The sequence below is a fragment of the Balaenoptera physalus genome (assembly GCF_965194825.1).
Source record: "Balaenoptera physalus genome assembly, chromosome: 1".
In the NCBI taxonomy this organism is placed as follows: domain Eukaryota; kingdom Metazoa; phylum Chordata; class Mammalia; order Artiodactyla; family Balaenopteridae; genus Balaenoptera; species Balaenoptera physalus.
Genome location: NC_138882.1, coordinates 56,265,578 through 56,283,854, shown reverse-complemented (window position 1 = coordinate 56,283,854; position 18,277 = coordinate 56,265,578). Strand labels below are relative to the sequence as shown.

General features: G+C 45.2%; 1 protein-coding gene across 1 annotated transcript in view; it reads right to left on the bottom strand.

Annotated features, from left to right (window-relative positions):
• The window catches only part of ASTN1 (astrotactin 1), a 328,474-nt gene that overhangs the window by 84,204 nt on the left and 225,993 nt on the right, over positions 1 to 18,277 (bottom strand). Inside the window, exons 10-14 of the mRNA XM_082462335.1 lie at positions 16,175 to 16,312; positions 15,509 to 15,659; positions 7,253 to 7,419; positions 4,350 to 4,544; positions 2,848 to 2,975 (exon numbers count right to left, since the gene is read on the bottom strand). Of these exons, the coding sequence (XP_082318461.1) occupies positions 2,848 to 2,975; positions 4,350 to 4,544; positions 7,253 to 7,419; positions 15,509 to 15,659; positions 16,175 to 16,312 (779 nt within the window). The remainder of the gene's footprint in view (positions 1 to 2,847; positions 2,976 to 4,349; positions 4,545 to 7,252; positions 7,420 to 15,508; positions 15,660 to 16,174; positions 16,313 to 18,277) is intronic.

Genomic DNA, 18,277 nt, shown 5'->3' with positions numbered 1-18,277 from the left:
ATGCCTATCAGGGCATATCTGAAACCCTCCCTTTTTTCCACTCTGAAGCTTTCCTACTTCTCTGCCTGCCTCTCAGTCTCTGCCAAAATGCAAGTGATGGGGGCTGACTCCCTTGCTGTGTGTAAATAACCTTCACCTGTTTTCATTTTGTTGTTCTTCATTTATTTCCACACAACTTATAACACCAAAAAGGCTGGTAAAGCATAAGAGCTCTTAACTGTTTTGGTAAGGAAGGAGGTAATCAGCAAGATAAAACACGTACATCAGAAATTTTCCAGTACATTCTTTAAGCCAATAATTCTGAAAGATCGAAATAGCTGTTATGTGTAAAAGGATTCTCTAGTTAAATAGATTTGGGAATTGCTGGGCTAAGTAAAGTAAAAGGTATTTCTTTAGTGCAGGACTTCTTGGACTCTGTTCCATGCTCAGGTGCTGCAAATTGCTGAGAGGTAGATGTTACTGTCTTTCCAAATTATTTGAAGATAGAACCTATTTATGAGTGGAGGGCTGGTTTTTCATGAAAAAAAACATGCTTGAAAATGCTGATATAGAAGAATCTGAAGATCACTTTCGCTCTAAAATCTTTTAAGCTTGTAGGTTTATGGGGATTGCGACCTATGATAGCACATAGTGTGGCATGATATGACATTCCATGTATGACTCTCAAGAAAGATATAATTAAAATGTTACCAGAACTAGGAAATAAATATGGAAGAAAAGTGGTCAACCATCTCTTTAACTGATTCTTCTAGTTATTCTGGGCTTTGAAAAAACAAGACTGATTCCTTCTTACATCAAAGGAAATACCTGCTCTTGGACTAACTGGTATCACTTCTTAATCAAAATACATTAAAAAGAAAGGCTGGGTAGAAAACTAGCAGGTCAAGAAAAGTTCTCTCTGTACTTTTAGGAATGTCACTGTCTCAAGACCATGAAAAAGGAAAGGTCCCACCAGGACATCCTTCCACTCCTTTTGCCTCTGATATACCAAATCAGGAGAGGTCCAAGGGCACAGGGAAGAAAGAAGTTTCTCTTGTGGATCTGAACAAAGTTTGGATCTTTTTCTTATTTCCAAAGATGGAGATTCAGACACGTTTTTTCCTGATGTTTCTCAGATCTATCCTCCCCAAAAAGCTCAGGTAGCATCCAGCACTACTCTGTGTCTTCCCAGCCTGACAACTGAAAGTATAGCTCCTCACCTCCATGTAAGTTCTAATGCGTGAGAGAGTTGTCCTGGTGACTCTTTAAACAGAAGCCAGGTAGTTTATTGGCAGTGTGGAGCCTGCCCTACTTCTGTGCGCCATCTCACACCTCCTTTACAAGGCATTTTACACACACCCGCCAAGTGTTTCTCAGACAATGACAGGGAAACAAGAAAACTAGATTGCCAAACACTAGAGACGTAGGCTTTCAGGACACACCCAGAGGTGCACTTTAATTTTTTTCAGGTTTGTGTGTGTGTGTGTGTGTGTGTGATCTTTTAGAAGGCAGCTTATTTCGATGAGATTTATTTCTGGTCCAGAATATATCTAATTGTTTTCTCTCCTGCTCCCTTTCCTTCTTCTACAAGGAAAACACAGTTTGGTAGTTTGAATGTTCATATTTTCTTTCTTCCTTGGTATATTTATTTATTTAATAAACATACATCTCAGTATGTATCAGGGACTGTTTTTAAAACTTTATGAATATTTATTCCTCATACTAATCCTATAAGAAAGATAATACTATAATATCCATTTTTACAGGTAAAAACCTGAGCCATGGAGAAGGTAAGTAACTTGTCCAAGATCACACAGCCAGTTGAGCTTAGCTGTCAGGATCCAGAGCCTAAGCTAGTGATCACTATGCTATACTAACTCAGACAGACCTACTTCTAATCCCATTCCGGTCGAAACGAAATTTTTGGACATAACTTGATATCTGAAAAAGGCTTACACTCAGTTCAAGCCATTCTTCAGAAAAGGGGAAAATAAAGGGGAGAAGGGTCTAGAATAAGGAAGACATAGAATGAGGAAGGGAGAGGAGTAATGGAGAAATGAACAAAGCTGACAATGGAAGAGCTCATGTCGAGACTCCTAGTAAGTGAAGCTGATTTCCCGGTTGGCTGCCTCTTAAGGGTCCCTGGAACACTTTGAAATGCCTTCTTTGGTCCAGGAGGTGCTAACTGGGGGTCTTTAGTGGCACAGAAAGGAGAAGCGACCCCTAGTATTCCTGCCTCTCCCAATCAGCCCATACCTTCGTTCCACAGTGAGCCGAGGAGAAGAGTGCCATTGGGCTCAAAGCAACATTGAGTGACAGGTGTTATGATCCCCATCTTATGATGGGGGCCATGAGACCCCAAGAGACTGTATTGTCTAATGTCACACAGCTAGAAAGTAACAGAGCCAGGAGTCAAACCCAGGGTCATTTGACAACAAAGCTCTATCATTCTCTATTCTCTCACACTGCTCTAGAAGCACTTGCCGGGGAACCAATGACAGATATTTAGGCTCTAAGCGATCCACCTTCTTTCTACCTCTTCTGTGACCTAGTCACTTCCTCTAATCCACTGAGAACTCTGAACTCTTACATATCTATTATTTCATTTGTTTTCAAAGCATCCCAATAAGACTAGCAGGGAAAGGTATTATTATGGCCATTTTGCAGATAATGATGTAATAATATTGGCCGTTTTACTGACAAATAATCCTACTAGTGTTCAGTTTTAGGACTGAGCTTTTATTACATATCAAGAAAATCACTGGCTTTGAAACCAAAATAAGCAAGGTCAAGAGTCTTGAGCTCACAGAATCATAGGGAGCTGCTTGTTTGTTTCTGCCAGTTAAGTAAGGTGTGTGGCACACTCACCAGTCAAGAAGTCTGGGTCCGGGGTTGGTTCTGAGATTTCCTCCAGGCACTGGTTCTCCAGGGGGACAGTGGCCACCACAAGACCATCTGGCAGTTGCTGGTCTAAACCTCGAGCAAAGTTGTTTTGCCTGGAAACAGAGGCCGACTTTCATCTCTGAGTGTTCAAGTGAACCCCACTCTTTGGTGAGTGATCTATGTCTCAACCCACAATGGACCAAAAACTTCCCCTCGCCCTGAACCCCACTCTATGTACATGTCTGAAGCAAGACACAAGTGTGAGAAGCAGGGCAAGGGCTGAGGGAAATGAGAAATAAACCAGCTGAAAAGGTCTACTTACAAGATCGAGAATATTCTTCCCCCCATCCCACCCTAGTCCCTACTCCCTGATCCCCTCTCCACAAGATCTGGGCAAATGCAGCCACCACAATATTCATTATGACACCTCACTGCTTGCCATTGGCAAATGAGGTCCCAGGCTAAAAGGGGAAATTTTAGTAAAGTCTACTGTCTGTAACAGAAAACAAAACTGACTCCAAAAAATAGCTCGAAAGTTTACTATCAGTTTGCTTGTAAGAGTCCAGACCTAGCTTGCTATCGACTGCTGGTCCATATTATAACACTTTCAACATCATTATCATCATCACCATCATCTCCTGAAATGCATGGATTCTGAGGACAATGTACTCAAATAACCTAAGATAGATTAGGGACAGGGGTCAAATGGAGAATTTCCTAGAAATATTCTAAGTCAGTGGTTTGAAACATTTTGTTCTCAAGACCCCCTTTACACTCTTAAAAATAATTGAAGGCCCCAAGTAGCTTTTGTTTATGTAGATTATATCTACATTTACCATATTTACCATATTAGAAATTGAAAGAAAAAATTAAAAAATATTTATTGATATATTTTTAGATGACAATAATAAATCCATTAAATATTAACATGTCTTGAAAAATGATGAGATGAGTGGCATTACTTTACATTTTTTGCAAGTTTTTTAAATGTCTGATTTCATAGAAGACAGCTGAATTCTCACCTCTGCATTCAACTTATTGCAATATATTGTTTGGATTGAAGTATATGAAGGAAACCCATCCTCTCTGTAGTTGGAAAAGGCAGGACTTTGAATATCCCCTGAGAGGATCTCAGGGACCCTCAGGGATTCTTGGACCATATTGAGGACCTTTGCTAGATTGACTAATTCACCAAGACTCAGAGGGATGATAGAACCTGAGCATTTTGTGGTGCCTTCCATGGAAAATCTTGTAGTCTCTGCCTGGGCAAGGTAAAAATTTATTTAACATTTTACTGTTCAGGGTTCTTGGGTTCTGGAAGGAGGAATGTTAACCTAGTAAAGACCAGGGGAGAGAAAATAACCTATCCTTTTAGGGTCACATTTACCTGGATCCAAGATACAAGACTTTATGATGACTTTAAGACCCATCAGAGAAGAGATCCATCAACAGCCCTGAATAACCAGTGCTATGGATGTGGGGTTCACCTGAATGTTCCTTTCAGCACCTGTCCAGCAGCCACTTCCTTGGAATGGTTGTTGTAACCAAAGAACATCTCCCCAAAGAGGGTCTGGTTCATGGGGAGCTCTCTGCTTTCCCCACAGTCACCTCCCTCTGGACAGGTCTCTGTGATGAGTTGGCAAGAGCGTCCATCCACACCAAGCTTGTAATCCTCGATGCACCTAGCATGGTGGAAAGCTCAAGATAAGAAGTTATTCCATCAATGAGCCATGCAGCTGACACAACCCAATAGACTGGAAAAAAATGCCTTGGGAGAATGTTGGATAGCCAAAGATTATGAGTATCCTGATTTGATTTTGTCCCCTATATAACTCAGTTTCTTAGGTCTATAAACCGAGTATTCTTGCATTATGTGATCATACAGAACCTCTCACCTTTCCTTCTCAGATAAGTGCTTCCAGAGCTTTGCCGTTCTTTCTCCTCTAACAAGTGTAGGATTTCCCAGATAGGTCTGAGTAAGAATCACTGGATATAAGCTTATAAATGAGTTAACACATTTAAATCCAAAATATTCTAGAGTCTTTCTCCAGAACAATCTATATGGCCAGACCCTGCACTTGTTTGGAGGGTAATTAGGCAGCAAAAAGAATGACACTGTGCTTAAGAAATTAATAACCTTCTAACCTGGTCCTGTGACAAGTCAGCTAAGAAATTAAAAAGATTGATCATCTTGCAGCTGTGCTCTGTTTGAATATATCCAAACACAAGATCAACCCATATTAACTCCCCCTTAATTCAGAGTAGCATTCCTGAACTAAAGAGATGTTAGGGCATGTTGTGTGGACACCCCCTTGATATCCTCCCCATTAAGCAGGTGCAGTTACTCTAATGGAAGAGCAATACTGATGTTGGTAGATACGGGTCAATAACCCGTAAGTCATTAATTGGACTTTATTTGTAGTTATAGTGAGAAGAACATAACTTGTTCGTTCAAGTAAGAACGGCTTTGATAAAGCTGTCATTTTAAAAGCATATTGATGTAATTTGGGTCTCTCCTTAGAAACATACCAAATTTGGAATTTATAGATGTTCATGACATTAAAACACATCATTTATTGCTATCTATAGTAATTGTTGCAATAAGATAAAGACCTCTGTTCTATATAGAGGAACAAATTATCATAGTTTTAAGTGGTGAGAAGCAATATTATCATGGCAATAACACCGCCCTTTACTGGGTTACCTTGAATTAGTTGATTGAACTCCACATCTGTAAAAGTGAGAAAAACAGTAGCTGCTTTGTTGGGTTACTGAGAAGATTAAGTGAGATACTGAACTCAAAGAACTTATGCTGTGCCTAGCCTATAGTAGGTGCTCATTAAATGCTGCTATCGTCATTAGCAGAGGTACAAATGAAGCCTATGTTAATGCAACTTTGTTTTCCCCATTCACCATTTACATATCGTGTGAACAGGTGTGAGCAGAGCTCTTTAATTATAAGTGCATGTGATTTGGTCTTTCTAAAGAACCTCAAATCAAGGACTTCTTTTGGCAGGCTATATATAGTGGCTTGGAGAGTGCTAAATGTACATGTGTACCAAATTCTGATGAAATAGGAAAGAAAGTTCAGTAAGGGACCTACTGTATTAGTCCAGGCAACAGACCTGATTTGAGACCCACAAAGGACTTTATGGCACCAGCTTAGGTCTGGGACAAGATAAAGTGGTTCCTTCCTTGAGCCATAACACAGTGTTTCTGGAAAGAATTTTAAATTTGGCTGGTTCCTTCTTAGTCCATGCTGAGCATCTTGACAACTTGCCCTTTCACACTGCCCCATCTCTCCCATTCTCCTTCGTGCTCATGGCCGCACAACCCATCATAAACTCCTTTGAGAGAGAGGAGACCAGATCTCACATACTACTGTGTCTCCTATATCTGACACCTAACTAGGTTGTCTGCACAAAGTGGGTGCTCAAATATATGTTTATCAAATAAATAAATTCTATGCTACTTTGGCTAAATTTACCTCATTAATCGAAGTGGGTCAACCATAATGATAACATTATAGAGACTTTAAAATTGAGATCAAGCTTCCGTTTATGGAATGGGATTTTACAAGAAACTAAACAGGAAAATTGCCACTTGCAAAGAAAGAAAATAAAATGAAATACAATAAAATAACATTACTCGTCCACTGAATAATCTTCTCATGATTATTCAGCAGGCACTGGCTTTCAGCAACAATCCAGCATGTCCCTTCTTTGATAATTGATTGGTTTCACACAATCTTTCCCAAGCTTTTGGACTGTGGAATCCTTTTGTCACAAAACAATTAACATAGCACCACAAACACAGTTTGGAAATTCTGGTGTAAGCAGGCAATGATTTAGGTAAACCCCTAGGTCAGTTTCCTCATTTTCAGTGGTGACACTAGATTTTCCCTAAGGGTCCTTCCAACTCTGACTTTAAAAATGCTCCTCCTGGGCTTCCCTGGTGGCGCAGTGGTTGAGAATCTGCCTGCCAATGCAGGGGACACGGGTTCGAGCCCTGGTCTGGGAAGATCCCACATGCCGCGGAGCAACTGGGCCCGTGAGCCACAACTACTGAGCCTGAGCGTCTGGAGCCTGTGCTCCGCAACAAGAGAGGCCGCGATAGTGAGAGGCCCGCGCACTGCGATGAAGAGTGGCCCCCACTCGCCGCAACTGGAGAAAGCCCTCACACAGAAACGAAGACCCAACACAGCCAAAAATAAACATAATAAATAAATAATAAATAAAAATTAAAAAAAAAAAATGCTCCTCCTCCAGTCCTGAAGGCTCTTTCCTCAGAGCCTAAGGGCTGGCCTAGAGTGACCAGTTCACTTGGATTTACTTTCCTGAAAGTCCCTCATCCCAGTAAGCCGGTTGGCCTCATGGGCAGCTCAACTCACCCGCAGAACATGAGGATGTTGTACGCAGCGGGGTCGTCCGGGAAGGGCGCCATCTGCTGCAGACACAGCTGCTCACAGCCACCGTTGAAGCCATCCGAGCAGTCCACCCCGATGTGGCGGTCATAGCAACCAGAGCTGTCCTTCATGGGGCTGAGTCCGGATGGGCACTGGCACAATCAGAAAGCATCCACACAGGTGGGTGAACCCGGGACCTGGGTTCTCTGGGAACCAGAGTGTAACCACTGACGCCTATTTTTAGCATTCAGCCTTGAAAACATCAACATTGGTAAGTAATGCACGAGTTTCCCACTATGCTGGACTCCCTGTAAAAGCCAGTGACCTTTTTTGACATCTCGCTTCTTCTCTCTGGGCACAGATCACACACATCTGCATTAAAGCTGATTCCTCCAAGCAGGCTGGAAGGGAGCATTGCAGCAAGACAGGGCCGAGGTGTGCTGGCCTCCCAGTTGGGCCTCAGGCGGGCAGGAGAGTGGAAGTGATGGGCCTGAATTAAAATGCATTAGAAGAGACTCCTTTGGGCTAGGGGAAAGGAGTGCTGCTGTTTGGACTTAGGATTAATAGGACTTTATTTTTGACATCCAAAGCACTTTGTCAACATTGGTACCGGATGGCAGTGTTGGAGAAAGCGGACTGAGCCAGGGCTGCCGGCCGGAAGCAGGAAGTGGACTTTCTCTGTGACCTTGGCCGGAGCCACTCTCTCCTAGTGAGAGTGGCGGTACTCATGACCTTCCCACCTCAAGGATGCCCTGAGGAAGATGCACAGACAAGGGTACCTGCTACATGAGCACCCACAGGTGCCATACTTGGGTTTGGGCTTTATCCCAGTTCCCTGGACACTCAGTGTAAAACATTTAGCTTTTCTGTACCACCACGTCCTCAATAAACTACCCAAGAATGACAGCAGAGGAGATAATGCAGGAAGAAATAATCAGGCAGGTCCCAGGCAAGATGAAAAGGCTTGGTGAGCAGTAGGAACCGTCACAAGGGATCCACGAGGGGCCAGGCAGTGTCTAATATGCCTGCATCTTACTCACGTAACCCTCACAGCATCCCGTAAGGTAAGCGGGATGATCATCCTCATTTTACACGTGAAGAAACTGGGGCACAGAAAGTTTAACCTCCCTAACGTCACATGGCTGATCATGGCAGGACCACACCTGAAACCTTGGCAGGCTGCCTATGGAGTCCGTGACTTGGCCGCACCATCACCAGCTCACAGCACAATCAGGCTCTCCCACAACAGTCACTGTTGACTGAACACTTAACTAGTAGCCGGGCGCTATGCTATGTGCTTTAGGTATTTCATCTCACAGCACCCTGTATTCTCCTCATTTAATAGACCTGGAAACTATTAACATTGCCAATTAACGCACGAACTTCTTACTGCACTGGATTCCATCTAAAAGCCAGTGAATATTTTTTGCCATCTTGCTTCTTCTGTCTATGCAAAAGATACTCTACGTTTACATTCCTGCAGATTCTTTCCAGCAGGCTGGAAGGGGAAAGATAACTTGCCCAGGGTCCAGCAGCTTATATGGGGCACAGCTGGGGGTCTGTCTAGATCTGACCTGATTTTAGTGACTGCTATACACCTACTGTCAGCTAGCTAAAACACTCCTCCAAAACTAAAACCAAACAACAAAAAAAAAGCCTTTTAAAACTCGGTAGAACCGTGTTAAACACCTCCTCTCCTGCCCTGCTGCCTGGCTGGCTCTTGCTCCTGGTTGCCAAGCACCTTGGCCTAGTAGCCTGGAGCTGTCACAGGTGTGCCTCTGAAAACCCACCTCCCCTCTCTCCATGCTTCCCAACTGAAGATCACAGCAGGATGGGCACTGTTTGCTGACACTAATTCTGCAATTTCCCAAACAAATGGCCCCCTCATGAGCCTGCCAGGCTCCCAGCCTGGTCCATCCCCTTTCTCCCCAGGAAGCCAGCTGGAGTGCTGGAAGGTGACAGCATTTAAGGATGTTTCCAAGGGCTGCCTCATGCTGTACACACCCAGATGTTTCAGATGATGGTAAATGAGCAAATGAGGCAGCTGAGGATTGCACCCCACATTTCTTTAGCCCCCTCCACGCACCCACTTTCTTGGCCACCCAGCTGTTAGGCCAGATGTGCGACCAGAAGGGAGCTGGCTTCACCACTGTGAAGCTGCCCAGGCATGGACATGGTGGGTATTGAAACACAGAAGTTTGATTGGAATTAAATGGGCTGCACTGGTTGCCATGAGTTCTTTTTTCCTTCTATAAAGCTTGAGAAGAGCCATCAAAGTAGAGACAAAGCCAGTGCTCCTGTTATTCCCACCTCACGTGGTTTCAACCCTGGTACCAGCTAGCTACCTCAGTCACTAGCCAGGACTCCCCATCTTCTCAACCACCTGCTTTCTTTTCAGAATGCCCCATCAAGCGTGATGTTTGACAAAGACGTCACCAAATGAAACCTGAGCAGGCTTTGTTCCAGAATCCCCAAACCTGGCACATCCACATCTTGTCTGGCCCTGGTGTCTAGATAACCATCGCTGTGCCAGATTGGACCACCTGATGTTTACACTTTCGTAGGAGATTTGGAAAGAAGAGAGCTGCCTTGTCCAAGTTGGATTTCTTTTCTCATAAGTAAAGCTAAAAATAATAATAACAGCTATTGGGAATTAAGCAATTCCATGTGCAGGACAATCTACATAAATTATCTTCAATCTCACAATTAGACTTTTTTCCCCTTATTTTATAAGTGAACAGACTTAGACTCGGAAAGATTAGTAGTAACTTGTTTAAGGTCACAGAGGTGGAAAATGGCAGAATCAGAATTTGGACCTAGTTCTATCTGACCCCAGTGTTCATTTGTGTCCCTTCCACTCTGGCATACTGCTTCTCAAGTGTGAGAAAAGCTGGATCTTTGGAATTGCTAAAGAATAAAGTCAATGTGTCAACAAAATAAAGCAATCCCATAGATTTGTTGTTTGTTTGTTCAATTGTCTTAGGCAATTCCTTGAGTACATGCTGGAATCAATTATGGATTTGTAGATCCAGCCTAATATTCTCTCTCTCCCCTTCTCTTCACACACACACACACACACACACACACACACACACACACACACCGTATTATGGGTGCATATATTTATAGGACAAAACACTGCAAACTGTCCAGAGCAATGACCTTGAAGGCAAGACAAGATCCTCAATCACTAAAAAAGATGCAATTATCTTTACTGCACTGTAACTTACTTGGGCTGCAGTTCAGAGTAAAACATTTTTGAAAGATTTCAAAAAAAGGAAGCTGAAACCAAAAATAGAGTTTTCTTCTTAACCCTTGCTGAACCAGAACTCCCATCCCCAAGGAGTCTAATCAATCAAGTTTCCCACGGTATAAATTTGCTTTTGTTTTTGCCTGAATGTTTCATGTGCTGTTATAGTCACATTTTGAGCTCCTCAAAATCTATATCTAAACACAAAGAAACTATAGGCTCCAAATCATGGCCTCTTCCTAGAAGTATCTGCAGCCAGAGACCAGTTGTCAGGAGAGAAATCCGGCCTCCAGGAGGAGCTTGTATTTTCCCTCTGCAAGTGCTGGCCATTCTCTTCTGCCAGCTTGTGGACAATCCCTCCACTTCTTCCTTAAAAGAGAACTGTTTGCTCAGCATTGAGCACCAAGTTCAGACATTAACCCCTCTTTGCATAGGTTACATTTAGCAGTCCCAGGAAGAAAACTCCATTTATTATGGCAACAACCCTCCCCCATCAAGAAAGTCTAATAAATGAGCTCATATTTCAGTGACCCCTAAAATACACAAGGTTAATCATCTTTCATGTGATGCTCATGGCTTCTTGACTTATCACTGGTCTAAAGCATAATGTGCTAATGAGATTTAAATGATTCTCCCCATTCAATTCCTTTTCTTCACTGTCTTGCCCCTCTGTTTCTACCAATGATTTTTGGTTGATTAATTACTTAGGAGTCTAGTCAAATCTTACTCAGCCTGAGACACACACACCTCAGTTCCAGATTATGAGGTGGAGGCTCTGTCGGCAGATGAATATGACTGATGGACACAGGAGTGTATTCAGGGCCCCTGGGAGAAGAGGAACAACTTTCTGCAGCTGAGCCTGCCTTGCCTTACCTGGATGATTCATAAGACATGCAACCATAATTCCTACTCGAAATAGGTTCTTTTCTACAACATGGCAGTCTTATCCTTTTCATAAATAATGATTTCCCCGGCTGTTTGATGGGCTTTCACATGTAAGCCCAAGCCATGCAGGAGCAAGGGGGAAAAGTCTGATGGAATTAAATTTATATTTCAGCTTCCTGCCCCCACTTCTCTGAACGCTTCTGAGGCATAGCCTTCTGTTTACTGTCCTACAGAGAGAACGAGAGATGGTCATCTGTAATGGTCTCCGCACATCTGTGCTCCAGTAGAGGGGAAATGACACATTCTGTGGGAAACCATTGTGGACAGCAAGTGGACAGAAGGGCGGCAGGGTCGCTGGGTAATTCAGTGCTCATTAGAGCATAATGCTCTGGCAAGGAAGGTCATGTGTTCAATACATGAGAAAGCAGGACAGCAGACCTCTTGCCTTCCAAGGCCACAGTCTGCTCACCTAAGGGTGTGCAGACACCTCACAAAGCAGAAGGCATTTTGGGGGGTCACCATCAGGATGAGTGTGAAGATAAGGAAGAAGCAGTAGAGCACAGGCTTTCCATTTTTATAATTTTTTAAAAATAGTTTTATAGTGTTGGAAATCATTTTCAAACTTCAAATACGGTTTTATATTAAACCTCAATAGGTAGGCTTGGTAAGAATCAAGATGCTCTGGTTAAAGCTGGGAGAGAGGAGACTAGAGTCCTACCCACCAAGGCTGCTCCAGTTCCCACTGCTGTCTCCCACTGATGGCACCAAGGATGTCTGCGACATAATCCCTGGAACCTGTGACAAAAGGGGCTTTGCAGATCACGTTAAGGCTCTTGAGATGAGGAGATGATCCTGGGTTAACCAGGTGAGCTCAATGTAATCACAAGGCTCCTTAAAAGTGGAAGAGGGAGGACAGAAGAGAAGAGAGAGACGTCCTACAGAAGAATGGTCAGGAAAATGCAATGCAGCTGGCTTTAAAGATGGAGGAAGGGGACCGTGAGCCCAAACATGCGGGCAGCCTCTAGAGGCTGGAAAAGATCAGGAACAGAGCCTCCAGAAAGGAATGCAGCCCTGCTGACACCTTCATGTTAGCCCAGGGACACGGAATTGGATTCTCACCTACTGAGCTGTAAGATAATAAAATCGCTGTTGTTTTAGGCCATCAAACCTGTGGTAATTTGTTACAGCAGCAATAGGCCACTAACACATGGACTCTGCAGGACCCCCTGGGGCTCCACAGAACAGAGACCGGCACTCCTGTGCTGTGCAGGTGGGGACCACTGCTCCCACCCTGGCACAGTGAGGACAATGGGTAGGAGTAAGACCTGTTGTCCGCGGTGGGAGGCAGACCTCTGCTCCAGGAATCATCCAAAAGTTCAGCAATCCCGCCGTTGGAGAGTGGTCTGGTTTGGAACCGAGTGACTGAGGCTGGTACAGGGCTATGCCTTTCACGGGTATTTGTTTCCTGTCCCCAGAGACTACATAAACAACAGGGCAATTAATTGGGTAGCAATTAACCCTGTGGGAGTCCATGCATAACAGAGAGACGTGCCCTGCCTTCCTAGAAAGAAGGAAGGTTGAGCAGCTGATGTGGACCAAGCCCACCTGTCTGGCTTGAACTCAGTCAGGAAAATATGCGGTCGAACCTGTCTCTTCCCGCATCTCTGTCCCTTTCCCAGGTTCATTAAGGGCCAGCGTGCTCTGAGTGCCTCCTCTCCTTCTTTCATAGGCATATGCCTTTCCAGGGAAGCCTTTCAGTTCAACACTCAGAGAACTGAATGTCAGGGTTGATGTGGATGGAACGAGGAAGGCAGCCCGATTCTCTCCACACTGCAGGTGCTGCAGCTGATGCCCTTGTCCCTGGTCCTCCTCCAGATGACACAGAACCCCTGGGCTAACACACCAAGGCTGCGGGATGGTACTGATGCCCAGTGGAATCAGATCAGGCTCAACGTCAAGTTTTTCTCAGTAGGGTCACAAGATTATGAGGTGGCCCATCAGCTCTCAAGCCCCAGTCCTCCTGCCTCAGGGATCCCGTGCTTCACAGCCAATGAGAAACAGTCAGTTGAATGGGCCTGGCCCCCTTCTCCCTCCAAGAGCCACATGGGCCAGTGACTTCAAAGTCTTATGCTAATGCCAAGTGCTGGTATAATTGGGTGACTTCTGCAGTGGCTCCGATTTGTAAATGCAGCGGCCTTATTGCAAATGCATATTCATCGGAACTATTCCTGCAAGCTCCGTCTCACAGATCAGTCTTAAAAGTACAAAAATACATCAGCACGGCAATATGCCAACTAAAAGGGGCTGGGATCACCAACAGAAGGCAAACCCTGAGGGGCTCAGAGAAAGGGCAGAGAAGTGGGAAGAGATGGGGAATATATCCATGTGCACATGTGTGAGTGTGTGGGCATGCTCAAACTTGTATGAGGGTGGTAGGGGAGGGATGTTTACATGTGTGCACACACAGTGTTTCAGTACTTATAATGACCCACCCGAGAGAGCAGCAAGGGAGGAAAGGTTAAAATCTGGATGAAGAAATGCAGGTTGAATAGTTTTTAAAAAATGTGTCTCAGCTGGGAACTCCATTAGACAGTGGAATTGTCTCCTGAGGGTGCCGGTTGGGAAGCTCATTGCTTAAGACATCTGAAAGCGGACTAGCTATAGGGAGGGGAGCACCTGGGACATCGACTTACCTCCTGGCTGCCTTTGGAAGACACGACCTAAAGAGCACTTTTCTTTGTGTTTTCCTGGTAGTCCTCTCTGTTCTGCCTGCCCTTCCTTTTGATGGGCCGGCCAGGTCCTCTGCCTCCCTGCCCCTCAGCCCTCTCTCTTTCCATTTTCTTTTCTTTCTCTTCTGTCCCTTCTCAGAGGAATCAGGCTCCTGCCAACTGCTGCCCAATCTGTGAATGTCTGGGGAGGCCTTTGGGCTGAGAGAGTCGCACTCTGGACCCAGGTACGTATCCATCTTTGATGGAGAATAGCTCCCTGGACAGGTGCTCAGAGACAGGGAAGTAGGGGGTGTGAAAGATGGAACTGGCCCCAGCATCCTCACAGCTTGCCCCTGCTCTGGGCCCCTTTACAAGAGCACAGCTGTCAGACTGGGAAGCAAGATGAGGCTCCATATCCCCTCCAGAGCTGGAAGCTCCCAGCTCTGCCCGGAAACCCTGCACAACAACGTGTCTCAGTGAATCACCTCTTCCTCTCTTTTATGCCAACTTTGTGTATGGCTTTCCTGTCTTTCTTCTCTGCCCTGTTCCCTCTCCTCTCTGTCAGGACTGCATCATTCTGCCCTCAAAAGAAGGGAAGGCTGAAACCTGACAATGGTGTTGATGGGCATGAAAATGACTAATATAAAGGCACCAGGAGCTGAAGCCTTGCCCATCTGCTCTTGCCTCCATTTACCTGCATGGGTCCATCAATCTTCATATCCATGGCATGGGAGATAGCTTGGTCCACTCTAACCCAAACAGTGTTTCTAGTTCATAGCATCACATAGTTTACACGTAGCAAAAGTCCATATAGCTGATAAAGTAGAAAACCACATTTGGGGAAGCAGGACTTCACTGCTATGGTCTCAAAGAGGACATATTTTTATTTCTTCTCTACCATTCCTGGCATAACTTACTTCTTTCATCATTCTGGCCTTAGGTATGTGTCTTCTAAAATTTCCTATTATAGTCAATGTAATTTGACTCCTGACAAAGGTAGGTTTCTTCTAGAATTTCCTACTATAGTAAATGCAGTCTATTTCCTACTAGAGTCAATATTATACTATTAAGCAGTTAATTCATTCTCAAATTGTTTGAGGGGATCCCTCATCAACTAGAGTGCAAGACTGGCAAGAAAGGACCATGCTACATAGTTCATGACATTTTCCTAGGATAGTTATAGTACACACAATAGGTGCTCCATAAATACCTCTTGATTAAATGACTGGTAATTAGCTCCTCATCTCTGTCAAAAGAAAATTCATAATGTAGACTAGACCGTAGTTACAACTAGGGAGGAATCACTTTTACTCACAGTATGCTTTCAACTCTATCTGCATTGTGTCTTATCCTGTGGCCCCTCTTCCTGAAATTACAAGCTCGACAGGGCAGACATACCACGCAACCAGTGGAGTCCAGCTTGCGATCTGAGATGCAACGGAAGTTCTTACTGCAGCCCCCATTATCCTTGCTGCAATCACGGACTGGTCCAAAGGAATCTAAGAGGACCTCCAGGCTGTCAAAGGAGGATGAGGTCATCAGCTCCTCTCTGTAGGGAGAAAGAGCAGGAGGTAGGAGGAGGCCAGGGGACGCCAGGTGCAACAGGTAGCCTCACATTCCACGTTGCTGTCTGGCCAACCGGATCATGTCTTACTCTCTCTTACAAATATTAAAGATCAACCATACTCTGAGCCTTGAACTAACAAATTATGGACATTCTCCATCTCTGGGAAATAAGCCAAGGCTGTAACTCCTGGTCAAAGAAGAAGGTCTCAACTCAGGCAAGGAAATTAACATTTTATTGCCTGTCAGTCCTGAGGGTCTGTGGGAAGTGCTTATAAACTCTAATTTTATGTCCTCTCTCGGTACACGAGACTTGGGGTGTGCAATATTGACCCAGATAGTGTAGATCCTGGCACTGCATCTGGGGAATTGGAAGGCAGCCTGCCAACTTCTCCTTCCAGCTTGTCTTGATTCCCTTCCCAGCACCTTGGGCGTTCAGGTAGTTTCCCACTCGGCCTCTCAAACCCGTTGTGGGCCTCAGCGTCCCGAGGCTGGACTCACCTGACCTCCACAGCATCCTCCATCACTGTCATGTCTGTCTTACACTTTGCCGATGGGTTGATGGCCAGTTCAGCTGGTGGAATCACAAAGCTCTTGCTGAGGGGCAACCACATGCCCTCCCCGAGGGTGTAGGTGAATCTGCAGAGACACCCAACACCAGCTGGTTATGACCGGTGGGATAAGCACCCCACTGGAGGACCTGGCACTCTACCTCCAGCTGCTTCCTTCTTAACCCTCGTAGTCCTCTCCAAAAAGGAGAGCTTATTGTCATTTTATGGATGAGATGATCGAGTCTGAGGCAGGCAGAGAGGCCTACCTCTGCTCACGTGTCCAGCCGGTTGGAGAACTGATGATGGCATCCACTTGCCCGCTGTTAAAAGTGTCTTTTTTTTTTCATATCATAAGCAATCAAGTTCCAGTTTCCTTCAGATTTGAAACTGGGCTTCCCCGATCTTAAGTCAGATATAATTGGAAGCATTTTAATTGGAAATATGTACCGGCCTCCCACCATTCCCATCCCCCACGTTGCACACCCACAGTGGTAGCAACGGTTTCTCTCTGTGCCTGGAGGAGCCCTACCAAGGAAAAGAAAGAAGAAAAGCTCCCTTTTTCTGGCTTCTGTGTGATGGGAGCGGAAATGACTGAAGCCAGGAGCCTCCCAGGAGGAGAGAAGAGGGATGAAGAAGGCAGGCCCAGATGTATTCTCCGCACTCCTACCCACACCCCTAGCTAATGCCGCTAACCCTCAGGAGACAGGGAAGATTTTTCTTTTTTCTTATAACAAGGGCTAAAAGGAATAAAGGAATCAATCAGCATTTCACGGGAGAGCTTAAGGAAACCATGAGAGATTATTTGTTTATTTATTCATTCATTTTATTTCAAAGGCATTCAAATCCTCTGTGTTCACAGTCAAAAATAGTCCCTGGGATAAAAGCCAGTGTGGGTGGGATAGCACGAGGCTGTGGCAGTCTGGCATCCCCTTCCCACTTTAAGTGCAGGGAGGAACAATGGAAGGATGCGTACAATTAAACGGAACCAGCACCGGCTCCGTTAGCAAGCTGGTCACAGAGCACCACTTCAGGCTCCCGCTCCTTTCCCCTAACCTGTGTACTCCCCTCTCCACTCCCCAGGTTGCCTGCGATGCTAGGAAACCAGACTGATGACATGAGATCTTTTATGAGACGCGTAGCCCTCTCCAGGACGTGGGCCACAGAGAATCCCCACTGACCAAGGCTCGTGAGTTATAAGCAGCCAAGCCCTGTGATTTTCACGCACTCTCTAAACAACAGACCTGGGCAACAGAGCAGCTGAAAGAAGAGAAAGCAGGCACCCAGGGGAGAGGCAAAACCACTGAGCAAGTGGGACGTGGCCAGGATTGGGGAGATTTCTCCCTCATTCCCAGCCGTACTCTCAGTCCCCTACTTCTTGCACCTGTGGGGCAAACCTCTGCATTAAGCAGCATTGAAATAGCAGATATCCTTTTTGCTCGGAAGGAGGCACTCGACTCTCCCTGCCCACAGGAACAGGAGGCTAGGGTGGGGCTAGGTTTGTGCAGGAGGGGTCTCTACCAGGTGAGGGAGACCCATTACTAGGGGGACAGAAGAGGAAACCCACCACCCCACTCTTCTGTGAAGCAGCTGGTGAAATTGAAGGCATGCCAGTTCCTTCACACACACACACACACACACACACACACACACACACACACACACTCTCTCTCTCTCTCTCTCTCTCTCTCTCTCTCTCTCTCTCTCTCTCTCTCTCCCTCTCTCTCTCACCTGGCAAGATTAAGGAGCCAATCAATTCAGGGCAGGTGATTGCCCCAAGGTGCCTGGAACCTGGGACTTAAGGAAGAATGTGGGTTCAAGGCAACAACGTTTAAGTGAGTTTCGTAATGGGCATTGTTAAGACAGGGAGACTCTAATAGGCAGGCTGGGGTGGGCACACCACTAATCTTACGCATAATACACTGTTTCAGAGAGGACATATGCAATATTGAACGGTACCAGGGAGAAGGCGGTTTATTTGGACATAGACGGGAGTTTTTGTTTTCTATTTCGGTTTTAAAATGGCAAGTTTTGCATTGATGCAGAGCAACAAATC